This window comes from Camarhynchus parvulus, chromosome 1 (genome assembly GCF_901933205.1).
Source record: "Camarhynchus parvulus chromosome 1, STF_HiC, whole genome shotgun sequence".
In the NCBI taxonomy this organism is placed as follows: domain Eukaryota; kingdom Metazoa; phylum Chordata; class Aves; order Passeriformes; family Thraupidae; genus Camarhynchus; species Camarhynchus parvulus.
The window spans coordinates 72,124,223-72,151,502 of NC_044571.1; the positions used below are offsets into that span (position 1 = coordinate 72,124,223).

Below are 27,280 nucleotides of genomic sequence, written 5' to 3' on the forward strand. Positions count from 1 at the left end.
TGTAGGTGGAGAAATAAGATTACCAAGTAAGAAAAAACACATCATAAAATATTTCTCTGTAAAAGGAAGGGAAGAGAGGCAAGAATTTACTGGAGATATCCTCTAATGAAACCCGTTGATATCAAGGTAAACCAAAAGCAGGATACAAAGAAACCATTTCCTTTTTGTGTTAAAGTATGTTTTTTTGGTTTTTGGGTTTTTTGCAGGTGGCTGAAGTAGCCTGAAGTCTTCTAGTTTCCTTAGAGCAGCAGTGGGGGACTGTAAGGTTTACATTACTAATTTCATGGATTTAATAATGGTAGGGAAAAATCATTAGCCCTGCAATATGCAGGCTACCTAGTGCAGAAAAGACAATACAGGGCAGTTTCCTGACTTACATTGCAGGAGTTTTACATTCATGGAAATCAGGACTGCAAATTTATAGAAGCAGAGAGACTGAGTGGCCAGAGAGAAAGCTTCCTTCTAGGGAAGACTCCACAACTTCAGTTCTGCTATACAGAGATAAGGGGAAGGAAGAGCTCAAAGATAGTAAAGGGTATGTTATCCTTATTACAGAATTGGCTGCACAGAACACTCTGCTGAACTTGTAACAAACACCTATCATCGCAGATTACACAGTGGCCACAAAATTCCCTTTTCTTCATGTTAAATAAAGAAACAACAAATTCCTATTTTCCATGGCTTATGTGTTCTGTTTTGTTATAATAAATGATTCCTTTTAGTAAATATTCCGAAGTTAAAAATGTTCAAATACCAAGTTAATGGGATAAAAACATTCATGTCCACAGTACTGAAAATAATCAGAAATTTAGCTTTAGGAATACAATAAGGCCTGTATATAAAACATAAATGTGGGACCAAATCCATGCTACTGTACCAGTTGCAGTGACAAAAATCAAAAAGTATGAAACAAAATTTCTGAAGCACATATTGCTCAGTGCATATTTGTGTGTGTTTCAGGATGAAAGGAGGCTTTAGAAACGCTTCCAGAAAATCTGTTTTCTTCAGAGTCCTGTCAAAACTGATATTTAAGCAGAGGCCTTGACTACTTACCACCACTTCCCTCTTTGCGGCTCCGTGCACTGCCCTCTCTGCCAGATTTAATGCGCTGCACAACAGTGGAAAAGGTTTGAAAAGAACAGAACAAAAAACCTCATTTAGTAATACATATTAGAGAAAATTTCTGAAAATTAAACTCAGCTTGTTAATAAAACAGTAGAAGAACGTCAAACTAGACTTGCTACACTGTAACTACTAAAGGTTGTTTTTCAACACACAAAATTGTCCTTAAAACCAGGGTTAAATTCAATGTTTACATAAAACAGGAGTTCTGTGAAATTCAAGTAGAATATCTCAGTAAATTATTTTTCTTCAGATAAAATTTATACAAGGAATGTGCCTAAAAATAGTTCAGATGTTCCTTTGTAAAGTACAGCTGAAAAAACAGGCAACACAGCCCTCCTTGCACAAGTTCAAAGTAGCCTCTGCCTATTAACATCTTGTAAATCCCACAAGCATTTTATTATTGTAAAGACTCAAAAGGGAGAAGTGGAGGAATCTATAAAAAGAACTATTCACCCTATGGATCTTGGATTTTGAATTTTTGGCACAGAACAGTATTTCACAGCAAAATTTAATTTGCTGTTGAGTGTTAAATGCAAGATAAAGGTGAAGGTAAATACTTTAAAGGCTGTGTTTAAAAAGTCAGCTCTCTTGCATAGGGGAAGGTACCATAAACATCTCCCAGCTGTGTTTTTTTGAGTGTTATTTGAAAATTTTAACAGTTTATCAAAGCAATACCTTTGTATGACATGGCAGACTTAGATCTTCTGGCAAAACACAAGATTTCTTATGCATACATCTTGTCAATTATAAGACAGGACACCTCAGTGAGGGACTTTTTGATAGGTAGGTACAAAAACTTGATGTTTAAAGCACTCAGCTATTAATAAAATATCTCTGCATCTTACTTCAAAATACAAATTCAGGATCTGATTAAAACACACATCATGTCTTCAGGTCAATTACTCTAAATTCTTCACTCATTTTTCACCAGAAAAATATCATGAAGTCTGGCAAAGTTGGAATGATACCAAAGAAGTGAAAGAATTTTCAAGATTCATGCCAACAGAAAAAGGAAGAACTCTTAAATCAAAACCCACAGGAGTCAGACAGGAAAGCATTGAGCCTAGTGTGAAACCAGGACTGGTCTTGGAGCAATTCAGTCTGGGACCAGAATTTCTCACACTTTTTATTTGCTTTGGGAAATCCTCAAGCCTAAAATACGTTCTCTGAATTTTGGATTAAATATCCTTTTCACAGCCCAGTGAAGTAGCATATACCAATCCTTCAGGAAGCCTGTCCAGACTCTCCCAACTGTTGAATGACTGACAGCAAGTCTGACAGCAGCTCAGCTTCTGTCTACCCAAGGGAAGCAGTCCCTATGTGATAGTGCCCTCTTGGCATTTACACCCTAGGACCTTCCTCCCAAAATATAACATAATAACTACAGTTTAAACATATGATTAATTCCTGTAAAATTCCAAGTGAGTAGTTTGTAAGTAATCCCACACTAAAAGCAGACATTCAAAATAGGTTTCCACCCTAAAAATGCCTATTTCTCCCATGACTGCAAAAGACATTTAGGATGGTTAGCCCAGATGTGGATGCCTGAAGGCAAAGGCAGTAAGGCCCCTGCAGCATTTGCACCTCTCATCACTGCTTCTCAGCACAGCCCATCAGCCCCGTTCTCAATCATTAAGCTCACTAAACGGAAATAAACAGTAATGTGTGTGCACAGCAGTGCCAAGGAGGCTCTGTGAACTTTTACACTATTACCTGTCTTTTTTAGAGTGAAATATGAAAAAGGAAGACTAATGTAGTAAAAAAAAAACAGTCAAAGAAACAGAAACAAAAGACCCCAGCTCCCCTCGTACTCCCACCACCCCCCGAACATTCTAACATATGAAGGTTGCAGTAAAAACTAAATGCTGTGAGAAGCAGGGAGAAAAATTTCTACAGGGAATGAATTCCACAGATGTTCCCAGATTCTTGGCTGGAAGTATTTAACAACTTGTCCATATTTGAAAACTGAGGGAAATAAGTACTCCAGAATATTTATTTTGGTATACTCCATGTGGATATACTTATTCTGGAAAAACATTGCCAAAATAGAAAATTTTGATAAATTTCTACAGGAAAACAAAGTCTGTGTGCAGACTGTGAAATGCAGGTATACTACCCTAGCATTTTACCTATTTTGTCTTTACTGGGTGCAATTGAGAAGTCAAGGGTGAGTCTAAAATTGGGAGCAGTAATTGAACTGTATCTGGTACTGCTAACTGAAACCAGTATTCCTATTGGAAACTTAGGTGGTGAAATATTAAAATTTGGTAATTTTAGAACTAGAAAGTACAGTTTATGACTGTATGGTCATGGATGACAGAAGGAACTTAGGAAAAAATCCCTAGTAATTTCCAAAGCCAGATGGCAGAGAGAAGACTAAAAATCACACACACAACCACCCCCAACCAAGAAACAAACAAAAAACCTTCCCAAACCCAAAATCAGAGGATGGGAATCCAGATATAACATCAATAGCAAAAGAAGGAACTGCAGGGAAATTGTTTGCAAGACAGCACTGATGTAGAGATTGTCACAGAAAAATACTCCAGTACTAATGCAGGACAGCTGCATACTGAATCACAGTGTGTCCTGAAACATCTTTCCTTAGAGTCTTTGCTCCTTTGCTCCTTTACCAACTACAATGATGTTCATTTCTAAGAAAACTGTGTCAGTGGGTTCCTTGGGAGCAGAAGAAGTTGTTGCTTTCCTTTGGGAGGAACTTGGAAAGTTTTCAGAGTGTGGCACGGGAGAAAGGCAGAAGAAGGAGATGGGAGCATGTCCTGCCAAGACAAGGAGCAGCAAGGAGGAGCAGAAAGCAACTGATCAGACTTCAGAGGTTTTGAAGACAGTACTTCAAAACTTGTACTTGGAACCACAGGGGCAGAATTTTGCTCCCATTCAGAGCTTACTCAGGCTGGAAACACTAGTCTGTCTGCAGTAATGAAGTTGACAGAACTGACAAGAAACCTGTTGTAGTTTTATTATTGGCAGTGGTTTTTAGGGGGCACAAAGGCAAGAGGCATGTTTGTTTGGGGTTTGTTTGGGTTTTTTAAACTTACTGCATTTCATTTTATCTGCTTAAATGAAAATTGGTTTAGTTTAAACTACAGTACTACCAGGCTTATTCAAAAGGCTGAATTAATTTTTTTTTGTTGTTGTTTTCTAGGTAACATGCTAGAGGAAATATTTAAGCAGATCTACCTTGAAGCTTTGACTAGTTAAAAGTGCCATCATAGACACCCTATCTATTCTAGACAGATCTGCTCTACTCTGTCCTCCTGAGGCTCCAGAGTTGTGTGTCCAGTTCTGGGGCATCCAGTGTAAGGACATGGCCCTGCTGGAGAGGGCCCAGAGGAGGGCCATGAAGATGAAAAGAGAGCTGAAGCACTTCTCCAGTGAAGACAGGCTGAGAGGGTTGAAGTTGTTCAGCCTGGAGAAGAGATGACTCTGGAGGGTTGTTGTGGCCTTTCAATACTTAAAGGGGTCTTAAAAGAAAGATGAGGACAGACTTTTTACTAAGGCCTGTGGTGACAGGACAAGAGGACAAGGAATAATGGCTTTAAACTGAGAAAGAGTAGAGAAGGAGAAAAAAATACATCGAGGATGTTGGGACACTGGAACAGGTTGCCCAGAGAAGCTGTGGATGACCATCCCCAGAAATGCTCAAAGTCAGATTTTACGGGGCTCTGAGCAACCTGATAATGGAAGGTGTCCCTGCCCACAGCAGGGGCTTGAAACTAGATAATCTTTAAATGTTCCTTTCAACCTAAACCATTCTGTGATCCTGCTTTGCAAGGTTAGTGTTGTGACAGGATAGAGTCGACACACTCTTAAACAGGAATACTGAAATGAAAGACACAGAGGGAGCTTCCTACATCATGGCTGAATTATGGTCACTGTTAAAGCCTGAACAGTCTAAACCAAGTGTGCAATAACTTGTGCAACCACGAGTCTGTGGTGGAGCCCACTGATACTTCTGTCCTTCAGGTACGACTTACTGAATTCCTTAACACAAAGAAGTCAGAATGAAAAATCCCCCATAATTTATACATAATTTTTATGTTAGTAAAGTCTTAAGTTACTTAGAGGATTTAAACTCTTAAATATTCTATCAGTAGCTTTTTCCTCACTAGAAAGTAATGTGTTTGGGAAAGCTCTTGCTTCCCATATGAAAAAAACGGAAAGAGACACGACAATTTTTAGGGTTTTTTAAATTGTATTCAAATATTAACTTTTGTAAAGAAAAAAAAGGTGTTTTCTTTAAAGTCTTTGACATTGCCCATCTACAATTAATGCCTTCAGTGTAGAAAAAAGCCCAGAATTACATTCAAAGAAATGGCCTTTTCTTCTCCAGGGACCTCCTTCTCTCTAATCAACTATAAAATAAACCAATTTTAACTGGTTTTGTTGGTGAGCTTTTTCAAGTAAAGCACTGAGGTATTGAAAGTTACTGCAACAAACTACGTGTACCACTGACACCGCAGTGATCGGAAACCAAGCAAAGGCTGTTTAACACACTTTAGTGAATCTCTTAATTGTGGGCTCTGCAGAATAGGTACATTATACCCGGTCATGTTTTGCTTACTGATACAGTTATGGGGAGACATGGAGGAATATCAATCCACTACAGCTGTGGACTGCTTTTTTTTTGTCCATTTTCCCAAGTGCTTTGAATTTTACAGTTACTGAAAAACCCAGTCAGTACACCTCAGCTAGCCCCTCAAAGTGTGGTTGTAGCATGAAGCTGCAATCCTTCTGTCAGTGCTTCTCCTTGTGAGTTTCATTTCTAAAGTGTCCCCGTATTCACATGCATACTCAGGTTCCCTGGAACTTAAGCAGAAATAGCCAAGAATGCACATGCACGTGATCTGTCATCAAAAGGGACCAATAAGTGTTCCTAAGAGCAGAGTAAATTAGTTAATACTTAAAGTATCCTAATGTGACTATGTAGCTCTGAGGCAATTCTCTGGATAGGCTTGGTTTGCTTGAATACTTTGCAGCTCAACAGCATGGATAACGCTTTTCAAACAAGCAGCTGTTTTTAATTTTAAAATCTTATTTTATCACCAGAATAGCAAGAAAACAATGCACGAGTGCACACACACACAAACTGTGAGCTCAGTCTTCTGAACAGAACACAAGTTATGATCTCATACCTTTCACAGCCTGTTACTTTTCCATGGAATTCTTTTTTTTTTTTTTTTTTGTTTAAAAATTGGCACTCACATGAATAGTTTACTTCTACCTATATAATATGTCAATGCTGCAGTTTTATATATAATGAAAAAGGAGTTCTTTTACATGGACAAATTCATAGGCTTCCCATCTCTCCCTATAGTTGCATTATTACTTGGCTCATAAATACACTGAAGTATTAAATGAAATCTGGCAAGTGAGTAGGAAAGACGACATTCCACAGACATTGAATTATGTGAGTGGCTCTGGCATTCCCTCATGTCCACATAGTCCATCTTTCACTAGTATTTAAAAATCACAGAAAATCTGGTGCTCAGAAACTATTCAGACAGATGTAAGACTGATCAGTAATTTAAAACTAAATGTCCCAAACCCCCAAAATATAAGCTTCTATAAACCAAGAAGTTAACAACACATTTTGTCTTGAAGTATTATAAACATTACTTTAGCTTCATCTACATCTGCAGCAATACTGTGTAATACACACAGGAACAAACTTACCTGCTCTCTGATTTCTTTTAATTTTTCTGCTTTCTTGAGCTTTGTTATATATTCCTGGACTTCTTTCAGCCCCATGTCTGTGCAGAGACGAACTAAAAATCTCAGGCCTAATTGGAAAGCAAAGCATTGTTAAAAAAGGACTTACAAGCAGGTCAAACTACAAGTGCATCCTGATAGAACTGGACATGCAGAATGGCAAACAGTGCAAATAACTGCAAACAAGGTGACTCCAGTCCAGTATCACTATACAAGTTGTGATATTTTGCAAGTAATTCACTATTTTCTCTGTGCCTGTATCCATGAACAGTACAAATATCATTGGTATACGTGGAAGGCAAAAGGCATACTAAGTATTTTGGCTCAGAACTCTTGACATTTGCAAAATATTTTGGAAGCTGGAAAGCATAGAAATGATACTACAATATTACTAAGGAGCTGCTATCAAGAAAATTTTGTTGAAAACAATTTTGCAAATGCCAAGTGAACCAAAATGTTTTATTCCTCTGTCTGTGGTTGATTTTTAAAGAGTAATATTTATAGAATTACTAAACCCCAACAAAGCTGACATAAAAATCAAATGTAACTGTATGACTGAACTAAAAGAATCCCTGAAAAACATTCTCTTGAGACACTCTACCAAACTCTGAAAACACTGTATTCCTGTGTGTTTGTTAACATTCCTTTCAAAGAACTGAAGCAGAAACAAGCAGGACATGATCCATTCTCTTCAGACTGCTTTCACAAACATGTTATTTCATTTTGTGCTAAGTTAGTTTTCTGCTGGTTTAGGAAGCCCATGCTCAGTGATGGATGAGGGAAGAACCATTGTTTCAGCAGTAGAAAACTTAAATCAGTTAAACTGTCTTGCCTAACTCCTGCCTCCATTTGTGGAATTTGTAGAAACTACATTAAGAAACACATTTGCATTCTAAAAGGTTTACTAAATGCCCCTCTGAAATATGTGTGACCAACACGAACATATTTTGCTTGTAACTTGGAGGAGTTACAGTACTGAATTTCACTTGTACAAGAGAGCTGTGATTCCTCTTTAAAAAAATCAGTAAATTTGTTAAAGCAGAATGATACAATTTTAAAATAAAATACAATGACTGTTCTTCCCACATTGCATCTGAAAGCACAGACTTGTTGGCAACAACCTTGTATTTTGGAATTTGTGAGGCATGGTGTGGGATGGAAGAGAATGTTTACACAACCACTGACAACCTTTATTTTCTACAGGGCTTTTTTATTTAGAGTACAGGTGTGACTGATTTTGCAAAGTGTCTTACTCTTCAAAGCTGTGTTTCCTGCAGTTTAGTTTGAAATCCTCTATGGATTTTCCAGAGACTGGGGGACCAGCTATAGTTAAAAACCCAGCAACAAAATCTCACCCTCAACATTTTTTTTGGAAACAATGACTTCGATAAAACTTAGCAATAAGATTTTCTTGTATCTAGAAATTCACAGCAGAAATTTCGACTAACAGGAACTAGAAGTACGAATACATATATTTTTCATAAGAAAGATTAAATGAGTAACATAGTTATAAAATCTAGGATGTGTATGAGAAAGAAACTCATCTGATGAAACTCAGTTAAAGTTTATTTTCATTGCTCTTCTTCAGCATTACCCTCATATATCTTAAATCACCCGTCAGTGTTGTCACAAAAACCATGCAGCATTAGCATGAATAAAAATATTAGTTAATGGAAGTATTTTTGTATGAAAAATACATCACATGATTGCTAACACACCTATTCAATGTAACAAAGTTTCCTTCGATAGTTGCACCACAGAAGGAGACAACTTACATTCAACATTCTCAGGGAATTTTCTGTGAATGACTTTATATTTCTCCAGAGCTTTCTGGTAGTTGCCTGTAAACAAAACAAACATCGCCTATCCACACATTCAAACATAAAAAAGAATATTTGATGAGAAATTGGAACACCTTAAAATGAATTAATCTTTATAGTTAAATTATTTTATATTGTAGGACAAAATTTGGTAAGATCAAACTTAACATTCTTTATTAATGGATAGTAAAAATTAAAAGTATGTGAAAACAGTCCAAATTACTCTGTAAATAACAGAATTAATGAGGAGGAGGTTACTGATTTTTGGGGTTTTTGACCTTCCTCTATGACACCATTGTTCCAGTGTCTCACCATGCTCACAATGAAAAATTCCTCCCTTATGCCCAGTTTAAGTCTACTCTTATTCAGTTTAAAACTGGTGCTCCATGACCTGGAACTGCAGACCCCAGTCTGCCTCCCTGCTTCCTATGAAACCCTCTCATTATTCTCCCAGCTGAACAACCTCAATGAATTACAAAAAAATGTTACAAACTTGAAAGCAGTAACAAAAAAGTTACAGAACTTACCACTTCTCCTGTAGCAACTGGCAACCATCAGCTGCCACTTCACTTGTGTTGGCCTGGATATAAATAAAACAAAATCATGTACACTGCCAAACAATGAATGAGCAAAATAATCTGCATAGCACTGGTAAAGACCTACTATTTACCTACTAATCAATGTTTCAACTAGCATGTTGCCTTCCCAGAAAGAATGTATCCTGCTCAACTCACACACCACTGCATCACACACCTGTTTCCAGGACGCCATGTCACTCATTTTCAGTCCCATGTTAGAGTTTTTCTCAGGGTCATGATTCTGTGCCCAGACACAACGAGTAGACCTGACATGTGAACCACTAATCTCTGTCAGAGATACAGCAATGGGGGAGGAACAAAATGCTAAATTGTATTCTGAGGAGGTCCCATCACTAGGGTCCCATGCGTGCCCCAGGGATTCCTGCCAGCAATCCCTGTAGGGATTCCCTACTCACAGCTTTGAACTGTGGCTCCTCCTCTGTGCTACCACCTTGATGTCCTAGCTGCTGCCTGTCCTTCTCTTTTTAGCAGATAATGGTGACAGTATGGTCAGAGAAAATATTTGAGATGCTTGAGCATGTACAATAAAACTGTTGGACTCTTTCATCATTTTTACCACGACAATGTGAAAATTAGGAAATTTTCATGTTAACAGTGTAAGCATCCTCTATAAGCCAAAGCACTTTGCACATTTGGCTTACAATTGAATAGTATCATATCCAAAAGGTTCTGTAAGTTAATATATTCAGAATAATTTTATACTCATCCTCTTCAGTTTTCCTCTCTAATCATAGCACAGGCCATTTTTAAGTCTAAGCAATCTGTTTGCCTGGTAGTTGCCAAGCAAGTTCATGAAATACAAACGTTGCGCCTTTTTAGTTTCAGCTGAATGTGTCTCCTGCAAACAAAGGCAGCCAAACACACACCATAATAGAATTTATTACTCAGTTCACTATGAAAACTCTAGAGAGAATAAATTGTCAGCACCAAGTACTAACTACACTAAGTCCTCTTATCAAGGATAGACTTCAGCATGCTAGGAAAAATAAGATAGTGAAAAACCGTTTCCCATTTCATTGTCTAACATGTTATCTCAGAATGCAATTTAAAAAGTAGTTATTGTGATTAAAACACTGAATGCACTAAACAATTAAAAATGCTGTTGACAGCTAAAATAAGGATTTAATTTTAAAATGCAACTTTAAATAAAGTTTATATTTACATTCATATTTATCAATTAGCATATCTAGTCTCTATTTTTAATACCAAATAAACAGCAAAGTATTTATGCTCTGTTATCTACAATTAAAAATCTCCTCTCACAGAGAAAACATTTTTCTGTATTACAGAGGGATTACAAGTAATACTGAAGAATTTAATATGCCAATTCTTTGTAAGTACTTTACAATCCACATACTTCATGCATGGAGTGACTGCTACATGAAGCACAAAATATTTAAATCTTTGCCAAAACAAGATCATGAAATAATTCCTCTTATTCTCAGCTGTTTCTTTCCAAATTTTCTAAGAAGGCCGTGAATGCCAGCATATGAAATCTCATAGCTTGACTAAAATGATTTTTTAAGGTGGCCAGTATTTGTATGGAAAAGAATACTGGCAAACGTGTGAACTGTGATTTCTGTTAGCTCTCCTGTGTATTTTTGTCTAAAGTACTTCTCTATTTCTTTATAAATAAGTCACCATTTGAATGAAGTCTATTTTTCTCTATTTTTTTTTTTCATTTTTAATCCTTAATTAAACCTTAGATTTTCTCATCTGTAATTAAGGTCTACTCTAACCCAAGCATCTCAAAGCCAGAGTTAGGATTTTTTACTGAACTTCTTACAACCTATATGCAGAATCATTTTTCCTTGAATTATACTGTATTAATTTTTTGTTCACATGCTGTTTTGTACATACATGTAATTCAGATTCAAGAACAAAGAGAATGTCAAATTTTAGGTCATCACAAGAGATGCTATAACAGAGTTTTGCATAATTTTACATAGTTTTCCTAAAACACAAAATAAAGAAATTCACACTTATTGGGAGTGAATTTTAGTTCATCTATTAACACAAAATTCTTCATGAACCTGTAGACATATATTTGTTTCCACATAAAAAGACTCTGTGTGTGTATTTTTAGAATTCTCTTTGAACTCTGGATTACAAATTTAAATTTGACCAAATTTTATTTATAAACCATTCTCTAGTGAGGTCCTTTCTGAACTAAAATAAAATATATGGCCTATATACTTACTCAAGTGCATCATATTCTGCTAAAGAACAATTTCAGCAATTAAGTTGTTGAACTAAACTCAGTATAATTCAAATATCTTTATCAGGATCAGTTTAGCTTGTCAATTTATTTTCACTGATTACTGGCAGTACAGCACTGCATGTTTTTGCTTACTTATATGCCTTATTTGATGGAAGTAGAAGTCATGTGAAAAGAGAAAATGCAGTAAGATCAGCCAAAACATGCACTTATCTGAACCACCAAATCCTCACCACAAAATAAAACAATAGAAAAGGAAATATTTCACATGAAGCCATAGAGAAAGAGGTCTTGGTGGCTTTGGAGAACTGTTCTTCACTTCATAGTTGTGTTTAATGGCAGATAATAGAGAAAAATAGGTTCTAATACCTAACACCCTATCTTGTGCCCAATGGAAGATTTTGTTTAACACTGAAATGCACAGTAAGAGCAAAAACACGCTGTAAATGAACAGAAAGTTGAGAAAATTAAAAAATATCACAAAATATTCTTAACCCTGCTGTTTGTTTATAGTATTAAAGTTATCTAGCTGATTTATCTCTAGGTATTCTGATGGATGTCTAATCAGAAACCTGAGTAGGTAGAAAATAATAACTACTTACAGGATAAGTGCTGCCCTTTCAAAGTACTCAATGGCTTTTTCACAGAACTGGGTGTCAATGTAATACGCTCCAAGCCACTCAATGACCTCAATGTTGGAAGGGAAATACCGGTATGACTGACAAAATAGGAAAGGTGAAAAACCACACAACTTTAGTGATAAACAACATCTTTATGTTGCTTCTGGAATATCTTACTCAAGTATTTAATTCTCCAGATGCCCAAAACATGTAATATAAATGAATGGAAGTAGTGTGCTACACTAAGTGATCCTGGTGGGGAGGGAAAAAAAAGCATGCTAAGTTTTCTAATTGCAGAATGCTTTTTAGAAGTTACCCAAGATGAGTCTGTCACATTTTCCATCTAGCCTTATTTAAAATACTATTTTAAATAGCTTGTAACAGCAAAAAACATTTACTGAAATCACATCTATGTACGAACAACTTACCTAAAATATTAAACAATGCTTACTAATAAGTGCACAATTCCACATTCACATCAGTCTGCTGGAAAACTCACCCCAAAGCATTTCTTTCTGTAAATAACTACATTAATAGCATTTTCATCTTTTTAGAAATTCCCTCTGAATCAGGCAGCAAAATTATCATCAAGCACAACTCAACTGGTAATTCAGATTGCAACACAGATTTGGTCATCCTCACTTTGCACAGATAAAGAAACAGAACTCTCAGATTGCACCAGACACTTCTGTCTTATTCTCGTTTCTAACACAGAAGAACCTCTACAAACTATGGACAGTAGTACAGCTGGTTTGAAATGAAAGAAGCTGCCTATCTTTAGCCAACTGTGTGTACATAATGTATAGCTGTACTGTTAAAATATACATAAAAACTTCCAACCATAAACAAAACCCAATCTATATGTATCTCCATATTATACAGACACAGCTTCCAATCAACTCAGTCACATCACACACCTCTAAAATTACTTCTATTATATCCCGACTTCATTTTGTCCCAGGCTATATTTTAAATTAATATTATTACAGGTCAGTGTAAACAATGACTACATTAAAAAAAAATTAAAGTCTGAGGCCAATATCCACATGGAAACATAGCCTATATATTTCCTTAGGATTTGACTACAAAAATCAGATTTTATTAACTCTCCCCCAGTATCCATTTTTGATTCTCTTTTTGGATGACATTTTATAGGATTTAAATTAATCAATTGTTATTTTGATATAGGAAGCTATGGCAATTTTTTTTTTTTTACTTAGGATAAAGTGCATTGAAAAAGCAAAATTACCTCGCAGTAATAATGAAAAGCCTGGGATTTATCACCTTCAGTATCATATAAATTCCCTAGCTTTGAAAGTACATGTGGATCAGTTGGTACTACACTGATCAACTGCAGCAGCCACTCTATGGCTTGATTGGGATCTTCCATGATCTGGTATCTGAGTTTTCCTCAGTCAAGGACTGATGCCAATGGTAGTTTGATTTAGAAATCCCTAATACTTTGCCTAATGCAATCCACATGCTGAACACTACACCAGTCAGTGTACTGTGGAGATACAATGACTCTTTTTCCACACTGTTTTCATAATTTCATTTGTATCAGAAATATTTTTCTTATGCTAGAAGAAGAAAAGTATTTAGACTTTGTCTGCTCTTTCACCATAGAACCATGTTGGACTCAACAGAACTCTGGGCTCACTTGTCCTCTCTCTCTCTCTGACACTAATCTGACTTTGACTTCCTCATTTATATGAAGAAAGGGTGAGAGCCAGGCCATTTATTTGCAGCCTTTACAACCTGGCTAGTTTCTGTACTAGCAGCATTTTGTTCTAAAGTGATTAGGTAAAACTGCTATTCCCAAGAGCAGCCTTTTGCCAGCAGGAGGGTTTTCTGCTGTATGTCTAAGGAACACAGTCCAGACTATTTTGGTCCAGAGAACAGCAGTTTTAGCTGTAACTCAGCCTGCAGTGAATTAATTCCCTCCTGAATGGCACAATGGCTCAGAGCTCTGGCAGTGTCAGCTACTGCCCAACCTGTTTTTTTAGCTTCTGCTCCATCCCACCTGACACTGAAGAAGCTTCTGAGAATTGGTGGAAAGCAGTTCTACATAGCAGTGGAGCAGAGAAGCTCTTCCCCAGATGGACACAGAGCTGTTGGGCCATTTGTACTGCTGTAAAGGGTCTATAATGGAATAGAGATCAGAGATCTTTCATATGTTTGGAGGTTACTTATTTTACTGACTAGAATATATTTTTATTACCTACACTATTCTTAAAAGTGTAGTACATCAGCTGGAATCTGTTCTGCCTTGGGGAGGATTTTATTACAGTTTGGACATCCTCAGAAGCGTTGTTAAAGAAGTTCACAGTTTAGGTCTCACTGGTGATGTGCAAAGCCAATCTCTTCCCTCAGCTTTTCAATCTGTTGAGCTTCTGCAGTGCTGGGAGACAATTATTTTCTTACACATACACTAACTAACCTGAAAACAGCTTTCAGAACAGAACGTCACATTTCTTAGCTATATGGTTTTTTTTCTTAAATATTTTACTTAATTGTGCTACATCTGCCATATTATTTTCATAGCAAAACCAGCAGCATTTAAAATATTCCATGACACAATTTAATACTGAGTGTAAATCTAATCCCTGCAATGTGAGCAGTCTTAATATTCTTAACTTGCTTCACTGGAAATATTCAATAAGGGTTAAGTTCTGGTCTCATTTTTCTCACAAACATCAGATAATAAATAGTTTTTACTATAATGGACACCATAGTAAATTTCTAAATCGCCTTGACATGATTGAAACACGTATTTCAGATTAAATGAATTTACTAAAACCACCATTCCTTATAACAACCCAGAAAAAGATACATGCTTGCTAGCTGGTAAAGGACTTGGGCATTATTTGGAAGGATTGCATGGAGTTTCAGAAAACAATCCAAAGCTTCATCTATCCTGTTTAACTTCTTGTAAGCTAAACCTAAAAAATAAAGGTTACAGTATTAATATAATGAGAAACAGATTACTTCAGTATATTAACTGAAAGCATAACCAAGAAAAGCAAAATAGAAACACAGTACTTGGAGGCAGTGTACTTGCCTTGACTTTAAAGGACTCTCGATTCGTGAGAGCCATGCACAGAACTGTTATCAGTCAGCATGACCCACCAAACTGATAAACTCACAAGGAACATGAACTCAGTCAAAGACCAAGAACTTATGTTATCTTATTTTTTGAGCAACATGAATGAGGGAAAGGCAAGGCTTTTAGAGGAGAATGACTGATGGCTTAATAATGCTGACACTGGTATCCTTTTAGTGGGTAGTATGAATTTCTTAATCTTCAAAGTAACTTATTCATCTGCAATTACTAATTATGTTGTTAACACTGGGATTTTTTTTTTTGCAGAACAGACATGTAGTAAAATTTAATACCTTGTCATAACATAAATAACTCGATAAAATAATAATAATTCACACATATTTCTATAAGAAAACTTTCAAAGACAGATTCTCAGAAACACTTGTGTTACCTTCAGTCAAAAGCTAAATCACAATAGCACCTGTGACTTACCAAGATTATAAAGTGCTTCAGTGCATAAGGAATCATTCCTGAGAGCCTCCTTATAAAATTCAGCTGCTTTTTCACAGTCTCCATTTGCAAAAACAGTATTTCCTTTGTTAGTTAGAGCTGCTGGATTGTACCTATCAGAATTTACTGCTAAATCTGCATAGTTAGTTGCTTGTTCCAATTCATTCCCCTACATGAACAAAACAAACATTGTATTGGTCATTTGTCAAGTAACTTTCTTGCAGCTGTGGCTTCTTCCAGGAATTTCAGGGGATTGAGGATGAAAAACAACCCAATTACTCCATCCTAAAATAGTTCTTATATATTTGCATAAGGTAGATCATCTCCTTCAAGTGGCCACTCTGTCCCATTCAGTCTGCAACCTTTCTCTGTTGCAATAAAGTAGCATTTACTAAAAAAAAAAAAGAAATTAAAAAATCCATACCCTACTAACTTCATATACAAACACCTGCCTAAGCTACCTATTTCATGTGTTCCGGTCCCAGGGCCAATGTTTTAAATGCAGCCACTGAGCTTCTGCACAAATCCAACTGGCAAGCATGTTCCTGTGGCCTGGGGCTCAATCTCACTCTTCTTCCCACTAACAGTATACAAAGGGATCTGATCCAAATTCCAACTGGTGTTCCAGAATAACTACTCTAAGGTGCAGTTTCTTCTTGTTTACAGAGATTATTTAGGCAGACACAGAAATACAGAGGTATTGCTACAAAAACACAGAGGTTGCTACACAAACCACAGTTCTTAACTGGTTTTGGTGAAGCAAACACTTACCAAATAATAAAGGAATGAAAGGTTTGTTGCAGCTGCACTCTTTACTCTACTATCCTTTTTTTCAAACATTTTCAAAGTCTCCAGTGCCTAGAAATAATTTGGAAACAACTTACTTCACACTGAAGTGAATTTAATCCTTTCAGAAAGCATTGACAAACTTCACAGTAACAAACAGCTGAAATTATCAACTCATATACTCACATACACGATAATTACTAGAGCTTGTAACACACATTTCTAAGCATGTACACACAAAATTGTATCTATATTTATACAATATCAATTTTCATCACAATATTTCAATAATATTGGCTATTTATTACCTATCCAAAATTTAGATTAGATAAGGCTACTGTGAACTACAGGTATCTGACAATTCTGTAGGTACAAAATGCAGTGTTAGATGATTTGCTTTTAATCTAGTCAACTAATGAAAATTCTCATGTCTATTTTTCTAGTTCTTTAAGTGAAAACCAAAGAATTGACATAAAATCTTTATCAAAAATCCAAAAAAGAACACACTATATAAAAAAATACACACCATAGGGTAGGACTGGATTTCAATGTGCCTTTGTTTTGTGTAACAAGACAATAACAACTGTCTAAATTTAGGAAGTACTCAAATGTGAAACCTGAGGCCAGAAGATTTTTTTTAAAACTTGAACATGAAAACCAAATTTCATAAACTTCAAAATAAACATGTTTATAGACAAAAAAAAAGGAGCATATTTATAGCAAATAAACTACAAAAATCCCTCTGATATAAAAGGCAGCTTTTTCTTTTCATTGACTATGGAATACATTTGTAACTGCAGACTAAATTATTAAATAAACCTGTCTCCATTATGCTAAATATTCATATTAACAACACAAACTGTTAGAATATCACAGTGAGCCCAGTTCCATCATCTATTTACAACACAGATGTGGCAACCACAATTTAATCATCAACATAAGCAAGTCAAAAGTTTCCTTCCTCCTTTGCATGAAATCTTTAAGCTGCTGTTTACATATCAAAGCAAAGGCATGATACTGTATGTCAAATGCCAAAACAAACATAAAGAGAAGTTTTGTCTGTCATACATGGTTTTCACAGTTACTGTACACAAAAACCATAACTGTATTAATGATGTGCAAAATGACAAAATACATACAGCTAAATGTAGTTCATAGATTCAGTCAACTACATCCTACCCAAGAACTATGAACTATTAATGATCCTAATATTCTTCAAATAGAAAATTCTTTTAAAAAACACCAATTTCAATCAAGAAAAGCATTACATAAGTTAGGCTCTAGATTTTGTGATCTCAGAAATGTAAGAATTGTAACTATGATACTTTTAAACTTTTTTTATACATATATATTTGTGACTTTCTCTAAGAAGGGAATAATCCCGAATATTTCCAGATGTAACACTACTATATCTGAGGTACTCTACTCTTAAGCAAAGATTTGCCTCTTCATGGAATTAACTTTTGGTGAATTTAGAGCTTTACAGTTCAAAATTTCTTTCTGAAAATCCATTTCTCATTGTATTCATTTATTTACCTTTGCTTGTACTGCTTAATGGTACCTTGGATGATAAAGACCTGACAGAAATGCCCTTCTCATGTATAACAAAAAGTTCACATGATTCTGAACTCAATTTATTTACTGGTAAATTATGTTGTGGGTCTCTTGAACCATTTCAGCAATTATGAGTCCTAGGATGAAAATCCATAGGCAATATTCCATTTGTGCTTGTAAAGTAGTACTGCATCATCAGTTACATTTAAAGATTTCTAAAGAAATTCTAACTTTTTAATCCCAACAATAACAATTACTTAGGTTCAACAATCAAAACACAGACTATCCAAACTATTCTTCGTGAGCTGCTTCCAGTGTATCTAAATTATTTGCTTATAGAAGTTAAACTTCAAATTAGTTTGTCTGACTCCAGCAGGGTGTGCCAGAGATGTTAACATGCATGGTTAACGTGCAGTTTTGTTTTTAAATTAATTTGCAAAGCTTTTCTTCGATATTAAAAAACTGAAGTATTTTATACACACAAGTAAACATAATGTGGTAATTTTCCTTTGAATTTTATTTTATATGCAAGGACTGTTTTAAAATAATATATTCATTATGATGAACCCATACAGCCCATTGTTGTAACAGGAGAAATCTATTTCAGTTTGGGTTTTTTTTGTTTTTTTTTTAAGATGCAATAAAACTTCAGCCTTGGAACTGAGTATTTTAAAAAATTTCCATTCTTGTTATTCAGCCAAAGGTGTGTTGAGCAGTTGGTGAGTTAGGAAGTATATGAACAACAGGCAGGCAGGATGAATGTAAATGTCAGCTGCAGCTGTATTAGAACAAAACAAATATAAAGATGTTCTGTCATCACCATTTTGCAGTCCCACTCTACTGTTAAGTGATTCCAGTGCAGGTTAAAGATCTTCTGTCACATAATCCAAGTAAAAAGGTTCTTCTCCCCTTACTCCTAACTTCCAACAGACTTCCTTCTCCCTCCATTGAGGTACTCCACAAAACACCAACAATTTCTGTAACTAATTTTATCTATGAGAACTGATTTTAGTTTTTTTAACCTTTACTGAACCCTAACTGGAAATCACAAAAAATTACCATTGAAACAATAAATTCTTGAGATCATAAGACCTTTTACCTACCTGTAACATTCTCACCTTTCAAAAGCTATCATCAGTAATGCTACCAGATTTGCCCAAATCTTTGCAAACTCTCAAACGGCTTCCTGATCTCAGAAAAGGTTTCAATGTGCTGCTTTGGCCGGGATAGTTAATTCTTTTCATAAAAACTTGTATGGGACTCTGTTTTGGGTTTGTGCTGGAAGCTATTGATAACTGTGTCCTGGGTTGACTATATGATGCTTTTATCCCCAGTCGTCTTCTTTTGTTTATGCTGAATAGTAAGTTTTGTACCTTTAAGACTTGTTGCAGAGAGAGAAGGGGGGAGAGAAGAAGCACACAGTTTGTTTTCAGACACTGCTCTCACTCCTCCACACTCCTGCTCCGGGACTGTGTTGTCTGCAGATGGACAGACAGCGGGACAGAGCTCTCCTTTACTTTTAGTTAGTTTAGCTAGCTGAGGCAAAGAAGTTCCCTGGACTGTGCTTTTTTTTCCCCTTTTCTTTGAACCTCTTGAAACCTGCTCTGGACTGAACACCCAGGGGAGCACCGGCAGCTGCAGCTGCGGCCACCGGGCCAGGCCGGGCCTGCGACATTTCCAGCACCGGAGGGACTGATCAGAGACTGAGTGAGCTGAGCTGCAACTCGGGAACAGGGGTTTTTCTCAGTTCGTCATCTCTTTTGGAGCAGCAAGAGGTTTTATTATTTTATATTGTTTAGGTTTTACTGTTTAATAAACAGTTTTTTTCCACTTTTCTCCAAGGAGGTATTTTCTCCCGGACTGGTTGCGGGGAGGGGCCGATTGAATTTGCTTTCCTATCGGAGCCCCTTTGGGGATTCTCTCCCAAATTTGCTCTAAACCAGGACACACAGGTTTAGCTAAGCAGGGCTCACACAAAGCCAAGGCCTTTCTGCCCCTCACCCCACTCCATCGGTGAGTGGACTGGGGGCGCACAAGGAATTGGGACAGGACACAGCCATGACAGTTGGCCCCAGTTGATCAAAGGGAGGTCCCAGACCTCCCAGGTGGAGGTGTCATACCCAGCATATGAAGCTGAGGGAAGAAGGAGGAAGAGGGGATGTTTGGAGCAATGCTGCTTGTCTCCCCAATTCACCATTATGCATGGTGGAGCACTGGTCTCCTGGGGATGGCTGAACACACCTGCCTGCCCATGGGAAGTGGTGAATGAATTCCTTGGTTTTGCTTTTGTGCACAGCTTTTGCTTTACCTATCACACTCTCTTTATCTTAGCCCATGAGTTTTCTCCCCTTTACTCTTCTGATTCTGTCCCCCATCCCAACAGGGCAGGGAATAAGTGACTGTGTGGGGTTTAGTCGCCAGCTGGGGTTAAATCACAATAGTCAGACATACAGGATAACTTTCTTGCTGTATCCACAGGGAAGGAGAAGAGGACAACACAGACAGGGAGTGCAAGAGCTGCTCAGAAGACCAGAAAAGCTTAAATATAGAAGTAAAAGCAGGCTGAAGTTAAGCATGTGGCCCTGTGTGCATCCCTCCAAGATGCGGGAATATGAATGACCTTAGAAGATAACAGCTTCACAGCTTCAGCTCTAATTTTGCTGTATATGATCTACTGTAATTCTTGCCACTTGTGCACAGCTGGGGATTGCTCTATTCCCTCTTATTTATAAAGCACTCCTATCACTGACTGTACCAGTGCATTTTAAAAGAAAACACATCAAATCCTTTCAGATATCTGAGTTTGTTTTTGTTCAGATGAAGCTTTTTTCCTAACTACTAATATTCCAAACCAAGCCTTGTATGTAATGGAATAACAAAAGAGCCAACTAAAGTATAAGGACAATTTACAGTATTTTCGGGAATGCTGTAGTATGTGGGGAGCTGCAGGAATACCAGAGCATAAACAATAACTATCCATAGCAGGTGCAGCTGCATGTACTGGTACTATAGCCAACCTAATTGAGAGAAAGATTCAGCTCATATTAATGAAAACACCCCGAAGCTTATTAGCAAAGGCTTTCTAGGCTCTATTGACTGTACTGACCTGAGTTCCATTAACTGCAATGACAGCTGGGACACTCAGTGAAGAAAACTATACTTAGGTGTTTTGATTTTGAAATGCACTGTATTCACTCTAACTTCCACAGCAGAAATTTCATTTAGATAAAATTTGTCTCTTGTCAGTGTTTTTATAAAGTTATTTTACTGATCAGCATCAAAATAATTATTATTTGTATAAGTCACACTTTCCCTTGCCAAAAAATATGCCGTGGCTAACAAAAGTATCTTTGCAAATACAGTATTGAAAAGTACTAATGTGAGAAGTTACTATACCTGGTTAAAATTCTGTTGCCTCAAGTAAGTAGTGGCTTTATTTATTTCCAGATCATTGGCTAATTCCACATAGTGGGAATCTTTCACTGCATCAACACACCTGCAACAGAAAGTAAGCCATGAAGATAAACAAAATGCATCTATGCAAATGCCTCCAAGTTACATATTTTTTCAGCTAATTTGCTTTCCAAACTGAATTTTCTTAGCTCATCTTTCATCACAGTGGAAAAGAACACTCTGATTAAAAATACCTGTAAGAATATTTCAGTCTTATAACCCACCTTAATTACAGTATCTCTGCTAACTCTTGTTTCTTTTAAGTCAGCTGCCTAAATATCACTTTATTTTCTATCACTGAGCAATACTTGATGTCAAAAACTGACTAAAATAATTTTTCAAGCCATTTTCTTTAGCTACATTCTACAATGTGATTTTTCAAATTTCATCTCCCGATGCACATATTACCTAACCTATAAAAAATATTACTAAACGAAGCCAGAGACTACAGACAGTGTCCCTGAGCTACACCATAATACTAATCAAGTCTTAATAATAAGTCTCTTTCTGGTCATTCCCCAGTAATTTGTGGCTTAGGGTCTTCTGCAAAAAGAGTGCAGAACAGAAGGCAGCAGACAGTTTGGATGTTCACTCACAGACACTGTCTTACATGGTTTGGTGTGATCTGCTTTCAGCTGCCTGATCATTTAAGTAAGGCCTTTATTTACTGTATGCATATCCTGTTCTCTCAAACATTTGGAAAACAGGCACAGCAAATGAACAACTTGTGGGATGCTTCCTTAATACCTTCCACTATTTTTTTAACTGGTGGAAAGCCACCTTCTTTCCTTTTAATAACTGGCTATTTTGCCAACAGAAGTTTAATTCAACAAACTGCCTGCTGTTATAATTGGTTTGGCACGTGGACAATCTTTAGACAAACACCTTTTATGTTAGAGAAAAAGTTGTAATAAAAATTGGTAATTTCTTCTTTTATTACAGATGTCTTTGCAACATCAAAAAAGCATTTTCAACTGTCAGTTTAAACATCTTTTAACCATAAAATGCCATGAGATCTAACTATCCAGAGACAGAATAGTCCCAATATTATGTCACATTTTAAGTACAAAGTTATAAACTCTGAAGAATATTTGTCCCCACTTTATTTCTCTAAATAAAATGAATTTGATTGAAAGTACATTTAATACTCAGAGGACCCACAATAAAATTTATAAACAGAAAAAGTATGCTCAAGCTGCCGGTTAAAACTTCTTCATTGGGCTTGAATACCTCAGCTTAAAATAACAAAGAGTACATCTGTCCTGATACCCAAAAAACAATCCTACAGATCTCAGCAAAAGCTGTTCAATTAGCCAGAACACATTTGAGAGTGTGTTACTCCATGACAAGTATTCTGTGGATAGCACTAAGAAAACTGAGTATCTGACAACCTTTTCCAGTTTTTCTGTACAAAATACAAGACAAAGAGCAAACAAATCTGACTTGCTCATGCTAACAAATTAGAAAACAACAACCTATTTTTTCACAAGACATATTATTTAAATCCTGATAATTCAGAATGGCAGAAGTAGGGAATGATAAGATTATAATTATTATTAAACCATCAAATACCACCTTGTGGACTGTAGCAGACAATACATGCCTGTGTGAGAGATTGTTTCCTGTTAGTATAAACAGCTTTCTTAGTAAACTATAATTATAGGACCTGCAAAATTTGAGAATAATCCTAACAGGCCATAATCCCCAGGTAAAGACAGTCTTCTTTTCCCATCAAACATTATTCATTACCCAAACACTAATAATATATATTAGTAATATTGTGCCTGCAATACACAACATTCATTTGCATACATATTCTTTTCTGATGCTATTAAAAAAAAAACAAAGTAAGCCCTTATAATACAAAACTAAAAATAAATTTTGGAAAACCTATGCTATTAATTTTTATACTGTCATTATAGGAAGCGTGTCTAATTGAATTTCTTTTAAAGAGAAGAGTATTCTGCCATAGAAAATACCACAGAAAGCAAAAGCTAAGTTGTACACTGAAAAATAAAGTCCAAATGATGAACTGTGTCAGCAGCCTATCACTGGGTACACTCATGCAAGTGTTTTAAGAAATGGTAGATTAAGTTTATATTAATAAACATTAAGTTCATAAATTAAATTAAAACAAATCTTTCTTAAAATTTAGGTTCCAGTATTTTATGTAATGACTCTATGGAGTAATCAAAATTTTTAAGCACCCCAAGTCTTCATTATGCCATCCCCAACCTTAAAGACTAGTAAGCACTGCCTTCCATATAGCATTTGTGTGCTGAGACTTTTAAAAGCTTTTCAATTTTGAAATGGAATTTTCAAATTCAATTGAACTTTTTGTGTGAATTCAGAACACCATAAAATGTGTAATTAAGAGTTGGCATTTGATGATAAAATACTTTTTAAGACAGAACACACTCTAATGCTTTGTTGTGTTAGGAGGCAAACTGAAAATAGCCTGGTTGCTGTTTGTGATGCACAGAGATTTGTGTTTCCCAAGCTGCTTCCATCTCTGAACTGGTTTCATAACCAGCACAAGAGTTGACCGAGTTTAGACAAAAAGAAGCCCCACTCGACTCTTACCAGTCATAGCCTACTGCAAAAGATGTCTCGATTGCCGGTGCAATGAGTTTAGCAGCTGTCATGATGTACTCCTCTGCCAAAGACTTCCTAAAGGAAAAAAACCACAAAAACATAACACAAAAATATGAAAGAAATTCTTCACTGTCAGGGTGGTGAGACACTGGAACAGGCTGCCCAGAGAAGCTGTGGATGTCCCATTCCTGGAAGTGTTCAAGGCCAGGTTGGATGGGGATCTGAGCAACCTGATCTAGTGGGAGGTGTCCCTGCCCATGGCAGGGGGGCTGGAACCAGATCATCTCTGAAGTCCCTTCCAACCCAAACCATTCTATATCTGCACACAATTCTACGGCACCATTTCAAAACATGTATAGAAAAAAACCAAAATAAAGTGTGTTCTGGCTTCTTCCTGCACTCAGTACGAATCTCAGAAGTCAATGTAACCAGTTCCCTGTTACTACTATTCCCCTGTATCATGAGTAAGATCTGAGTTTTTTCTGTTTTCCTTTCACAGCACACCGGCTGTATTTTTTAAAAATCTCAAATGCTACGAGTTTTAAGCAGCGTACCCTGTAACATCTGGGGTAGGTACTCTACTTTAGGGCAGCACACTGAACTGAGTGACCCAACTGGTTCTTCTGAGCATGTTCTTTCCGAAGAACTGGGAGGACATTTTTGTAACAAGAGCTGTGGACAGGTGACAAGACAGATAATCCTTCCAGGAGCTAAAATTCAAGGCACCACAGTCAAGAAAGAACAGAGTCCACCATTACCTCTCACGTTCTATTTGACTTAAACTGTCATTTTTAATGGCTTCAATCAGTAGATTCGTATGTAGATCATCCTGGAGGAGGACAAAACAACTGCAAATTATACCAGCATACAAACATTTAACTTATTTTATAGACAGTATGACTGCAACCACAAATTGATGTAAAATAAATAGTCTATAATGTCATTTACTTTCCATATTTGAAAAAGTCAGCTTCAGTTCAAAGTAGTTTTCTAATCATGTACTCTGAAATTCAGCATTACAACTACTTCAGTACTGGTTTTCTGCTTATGTGTGTTGTCACAGCTCACATTAAGGTTGTTAACAGATGTAGTTCATGTCATGTGTCACACCAGGAAGGCTGCAGATCACACTGACAATATTCTCATGCTTAAAAATAAGCATTTGCTGAATCACCGTGCCATTCAGCAGATGAGGACTTGCGCTACCTCCTCGTTACAATAACTTGTATGATCATCTTATGGTTTCTATCACACATCTGTGCTACCTCTAAAAGAAGTTATGCAGGGTATGTCAGATAGCCACCCCTTCCTTGTTTATTTGGGACAGACCATAGATTTATGCAAAATAAAGACCAGAAGGAAACTGTGATCTTTTCTCTGACCTCTTAATAAAAAAACAGAGAACTTGGAATGTCTGTTAAAACCACAGCTTGCCTACCCTTAGAAATAACTTCTGCAGTCTCAAGGCTTTCTTCCAATGAATAATCTTACATGGTCCTCAATTAATTCAAAGGCTTAATGATCCTTACTCTTATATAATTTCTAATATAAGAAATTATATAAAATGTATTAAAATATATACATATATATCAATAAATATATCTGTATGCTTTGTATGTTAAAAATTTATTTCCTTATGCTATGACAATAGGAAACAACAGCTACTCTTAAGCTTTGTTTGAAGATTAGTTATATATTTGTTATTTAGGACTGAAAGATTTGCATCACTGAAAAAAAGACTGCTAGAAGATAAAAGCTTTGATCTTTCTATAGAGGATTTTTCTAAGAGTGACCCTAAACCTATTAATTATTTTTTCCTCTCTTCAGCATCATGGAAAGTCAAAGAAAGTCCAGTTTCCAGCAGAGTCTAATAAACTAAAATAAACATCTGTAAATGTCACTATAGTTTTCTCCTGTAAAATAACACTACAATATTACAAGTTTTGTTAACATTCACTTGAGGAAACTTGCATTAACCCACTTATTATTGAGCTCCTTTATTTTACCTTATAAATATTTTATTAAAATTTTATATAAATGAAGATGGTAAAGCAGTAAGTGAGCTATGTAAAGAAGCCCAAATGAATTTCAACAAAATCATTATGAAGACAATCTTGTGGTGTGGGTTAAAACCCACATCATCTCTTTTGAGGAAATAGAGATTTAAACATTCTCTCATTATTTAACATACCTGAGCACTACTGCCACACTAAATGCATGCTGGTAAAAAAGTTATTTTAGATACTTAAATACACATCAATTTCCAAATTCAGTGCAGTCCAAGCATTCAGTATCTCTCCCTCTTTCTCCTGATTTACTATATAAAAACACAATTTAATTTTTTCAAACTTACATTTAAAGAAATGTATTTATCTTCATAATCCACTTCCAAGGGAACTTCGATGAGGTTTTTGAAGGCTTTCTTCATTTGCTCACCATTTCCAATAGCAAAGTAACATAGGATCAGGTTGAAGCCTGCCTTCAGGTTTGGGGATATGTTCATTATTTCTTCAAATGAAGAAATGGCATCAACATATTGGCCAGTTTTAATAAATGCAACTCCAATATTTTCCATTATTTTTATCCTAAGTAAGAAATCATGTTTAGGTTATATTTTTAACTACTAAATCATACTGTATTCAAAACTTGTATTTCATAAGCATGCCTCCTAGAAGAAACTCACCTCATCTGTTTGTGGGAACTAGTAATCTGGTCTAGAGCCATACGGTAGAATTTGATAGCTTTGGAATAGTTCCGTTGTTTTAAATAAATATTTCCCATATTTACCTTCAGTATACCTATCAAAAGGAGTCAATGAGTTACAACATTTTAAAAGTGTTTCAAGCTGACAGAGTAGAACACCACCTTAATAAATTTGTCTTCATTATAGGATAGCAATGTCCCTTTAAAGCTGCACTGCACAGAACTGCCTTCTTTGAGTTTAACTCAAGAGAAGATGAGAGAGAAGATGAAGTAGTGATGAAACCTAGAATAGAACTATCATGAAAGATGTATTCTGATTTTGAATTGAGGGATGAAGTGGAGATTATTTATAGTGCTCTCCAGAAAGAAACTGCAAATAAGCATATCTGAAAAAAAAACCCCGCTGTAGGAGTCTCAGAGATACGCAAAATACTAAAAGAAGCTTTCAGGAGGGAAAGGCCAAGTCAAAAGAAAAAAAAATAGTAACAGAGAAGACCACATAGCATGTGTGACATGAGAAA

General features: G+C 36.2%; 1 protein-coding gene across 4 annotated transcripts in view; it reads right to left on the reverse strand.

Annotated features, from left to right (window-relative positions):
* IFT88 (intraflagellar transport 88) overlaps positions 1-27,280 on the reverse strand; it is a 42,969-nt gene that overhangs the window by 8,543 nt on the left and 7,146 nt on the right. For all 4 annotated transcript variants that reach the window (XM_030944142.1, XM_030944132.1, XM_030944124.1 and 1 more), the window contains 14 exons: positions 26,740-26,854; positions 26,410-26,641; positions 24,815-24,885; positions 24,045-24,131; positions 21,405-21,504; positions 16,440-16,526; positions 15,651-15,837; positions 14,949-15,057; positions 13,365-13,515; positions 12,098-12,213; positions 9,206-9,258; positions 8,634-8,699; positions 6,823-6,929; positions 1,054-1,108 (listed from right to left, as the gene is read on the reverse strand). In XM_030944142.1, the coding sequence (XP_030800002.1) occupies positions 1,054-1,108; positions 6,823-6,929; positions 8,634-8,699; positions 9,206-9,258; positions 12,098-12,213; positions 13,365-13,515; positions 14,949-15,057; positions 15,651-15,837; positions 16,440-16,526; positions 21,405-21,504; positions 24,045-24,131; positions 24,815-24,885; positions 26,410-26,641; positions 26,740-26,854 (1,536 nt within the window). The remainder of the gene's footprint in view (positions 1-1,053; positions 1,109-6,822; positions 6,930-8,633; positions 8,700-9,205; positions 9,259-12,097; positions 12,214-13,364; positions 13,516-14,948; positions 15,058-15,650; positions 15,838-16,439; positions 16,527-21,404; positions 21,505-24,044; positions 24,132-24,814; positions 24,886-26,409; positions 26,642-26,739; positions 26,855-27,280) is intronic.